The sequence below is a fragment of the Musca vetustissima genome, unplaced genomic scaffold (genome assembly GCF_032173495.1).
Source record: "Musca vetustissima isolate MV318-11 ecotype Yass unplaced genomic scaffold, APGP_CSIRO_Mvet_v1 utg444050, whole genome shotgun sequence".
Classification (NCBI taxonomy): Eukaryota; Metazoa; Arthropoda; class Insecta; order Diptera; family Muscidae; genus Musca; species Musca vetustissima.
The window spans coordinates 1-3156 of record NW_026878754.1 but is presented as its reverse complement, the minus strand read 5'-3'; the positions used below and the strand labels follow the sequence as shown (position 1 = coordinate 3156).

Below are 3156 nucleotides of genomic sequence, written 5' to 3'. Positions count from 1 at the left end.
AAAAATCCAAAAATTAAATTAAACATTTTTTCTTTTTGAAAATTATTTTTTTTAACAATTACATTTTTTTCGCATTTATTTTATTATCCGTCTAAGATTAATTTAAAATTTATATATACGTATATATACCTAAAATGTATGTAATGTGTATATATATAAAACTTAGCAATTTTTATAAGATTTCGTTTTGTTTTTTTTTTAACATATTTTATTTTTATTTTCCAATTTGTAATCGAATATAAATATATTTTTTTAATTCACGCGTTTTTGTATATATATAAAAAACCGGCAATAAAAACAAATTGATTTTTTTAATATATAATATTTTAATATTATTATTCAACCACATAAATAATATTTGTTTTTGTGTTTTCCAAAAAAATGTTGTTGTTCTTGTGTTTTTTTGTTATAGTACCAAATTACAATGAATATGAATAGAAGGAAAAGGGGGAGTTTTAAGAAAAAATTAAATTATAAAGCAAAAGGGAGGAAATGTTTATAGAATAACTGTGGGAGATATACATATATTTTCTAACAATTTATATATACAGAATATATATGTATATATAAAATATATATAAAGAAAGCTCGTAGTACAAACTTAAAATTATTTAATTTTTTATGATAAAGAAATTCAGAAAATTGCTTTGGAAAAAAGTGAAAAAAACTATTTTTTCTAAATTGCTGATTATTAAAGAAAATTTAAGTAAGAAACTGGAGCAGCAGAGATGGATGACAAAAACATTTTATAATCTAAAAAATATATATATGTATGTATATAAAAAAGGAAAATAAAACTTAAAACTGCATTCACACATTCTCTTTTTTGTAGTTAATCAACTCAACACAACTCTAGCAATGTCGTTCGTTCGCTCTCTCACAAAGAAATTTAATTCACACCTTTAGCTCTAGCCGAATATTCTCACCATGCCATTTCAAAAAAAAATGTTTTTGCTTAGCCAAAATTAACTCAAATACGACAAAAACACACACACATTCATTTCTATTAAATACATCTAATTATGAACTCTTTCGCTCGTTCTCGATCGCTCTATCTCTCGTTCGTTCGCTCACATTTTCACCTCACCCCTCAATGTCTATTCCATTCTCTCCGATATCACAATATTAACTTGAGGACATTGGGCGGGATTTTGTTCGCTAACGGCTAATTGAGCTAAACGTTGATTTAATTCCTCGTGCGAATTGAAAACGCCCGGTGCCACCAGACACAGGCTATCACCAAAATATTCACCATACGGAGTGCAGAGACGCCACACAATCGGCTCATGGCTACAAATGTCGGCCACAACATCACATGTATCACCCGGCCGTAACGATGGTACCTCTAGACGTCGAACTTGACTATTGGACATTAAGTAACAGCCATTGGGCCAGGTTTCCGAACCAATATTTTGTAGACGCCATGCCATTTGTTGACCATTCGGTTGTTGTTGTACCAGTTTCATGGAGGGCAGAGTTTGACCATTGCAAAAATCCAAATAGCAACCGACAGCCGTTTGAAGATTCCTGTGGGAGGAGAGAAGGAGAGGCGATGATTAGAGAATATATTTTTGTTGAATATAATGGAGAGAGAAAGAGAAAGCACAGATATGGGAAAGGACAGCCTGGGTTCTTTAACAATATCTACCCCGTGGTCCTTGAAACAATTCTTAAAAAAATCTACGCCTTGATTCTTAAAAAAAAAAATTTAAATAATCTACGCCTTGGTCCTTTAAAAAATTCCTAAATCTACACCTTGGTCCTTAAAAAAATCTATGCCTTGGTCCTTTAAAAAATTCCTAAATCTACACCTTGGTCCTTAAAAAAATCTATGCCTTGGTCATTAAAAAAATCTACGCTTTGGTCTTTTAAAAAATCTGCGCTTTCGTCCTTTAAAAAAATCTACGTTTTGGTCCTTGGTCCTTTAAAAAAATCTACGTATTGGTCCTTTAAAAAATCTACGTATTGGTCCTTGGTCCTTTAAAAAAAATCTACGCTTTGGTCTTTTAAAAAATCTGCGCTTTCGTCCTTTAAATAAATCTACGCTTTGGTCCTTTAAAAAAATCTTCGCCTTGGTCCTTAAACAAAATGCTAAAATCTATACCTTGGTCCTTTAACAAATTCTTAAATCTACATTTTGGTCGTTTAAAAATTCTACGCCTTGGTCCTTAAAAAAAATCTACTCCTTGGTCCTTTAAAAAAATCTACGCCTTGGTCTTTAAAAAATCTACGCCTTGGTCCTGGTTCTTTAAAAAATCTACGTATTGGTCCTTTAAAAAATCTACGTATTGGTCCTTGGCCCTTTAAAAAAATCTACGCCTTGGTCCTTTAAAAAAATCTTCGCCTTGGTTCTTTAAAAAAAAATCTACGCCTTGGTCCTTTAAAAAAAATCTACGCTTTGGTCTTTTAAAAAATCTGCGCTTTCGTCCTTTAAAAAAATCTACGCTTTGGCCCTTTAAAAAATCTTCGCCTTGGTCCTTTAAAAAAATGCTAAAATCTATACCTTGGTCCTTTAACAAATTCTTAAATCTACATTTTGGCCGTTTAAAAAATCTACGTCTTGGTCTTTTAAAAATCTACGTCTTGGTCCCTTAAAAAAAATATCTACGCCTTGTTCCTTTAAAAAAAAATCTACGCCTTGGTCCGCCTTCTGTGGCGTATTGGTCCTTGGCCATTTAAAAAAATCTACGCCTTGGTCCTTTAAAAAAATCTTCGCCTTGGTTCTTTAAAAAAAAATCTACGCCTTGGTCCTTTAAAAAAAATCTACGCTTTGGTCTTTTAAAAAATCTGCGCTTTCGTCCTTTAAAAAAATCTACGCTTTGGCCCTTTAAAAAATCTTCGCCTTGGTCCTTTAAAAAAATGCTAAAATCTATACCTTGGTCCTTTAACAAATTCTTAAATCTACATTTTGGCCGTTTAAAAAATCTACGTCTTGGTCTTTTAAAAATCTACGTCTTGGTCCCTTAAAAAAAATATCTACGCCTTGTTCCTTTAAAAAAAATCTACGTCTTGGTCCTTTAAAAAAATCTACGCTTTGGTCTTTTAAAAAATCTGCGCTTTCGTCCTTTAAAAAATCTACGCTTTGCTAAAAATGCTAAAATCTATACCTTGGTCCTTTAACAAATTCTTAAATCTACATTTTGGTCGTTTAAAAAA

At 31.4% G+C, this 3156-nt stretch overlaps 1 protein-coding gene across 1 annotated transcript; it reads right to left on the bottom strand.

The window, feature by feature from the left end:
- Positions 1–1097: 1097 nt before the first annotated feature.
- Positions 1098–1535, bottom strand: LOC133323523 (protein ILRUN-like). The gene has a single exon (XM_061532442.1). It carries the CDS (start codon positions 1464–1466, stop codon positions 1098–1100), a length of 369 nt encoding a protein of 122 aa, XP_061388426.1. The 5' UTR covers positions 1467–1535.
- Between the last annotated feature and the right edge of the window lie 1621 nt (positions 1536–3156).

Bases quoted from the DNA above. Each gene is read 5' to 3' on its own strand.
- LOC133323523 (XM_061532442.1), bottom strand. From the start codon at position 1,466: ATGAAACTGGTACAACAACAACCGAATGGTCAACAAATGGCATGGCGT.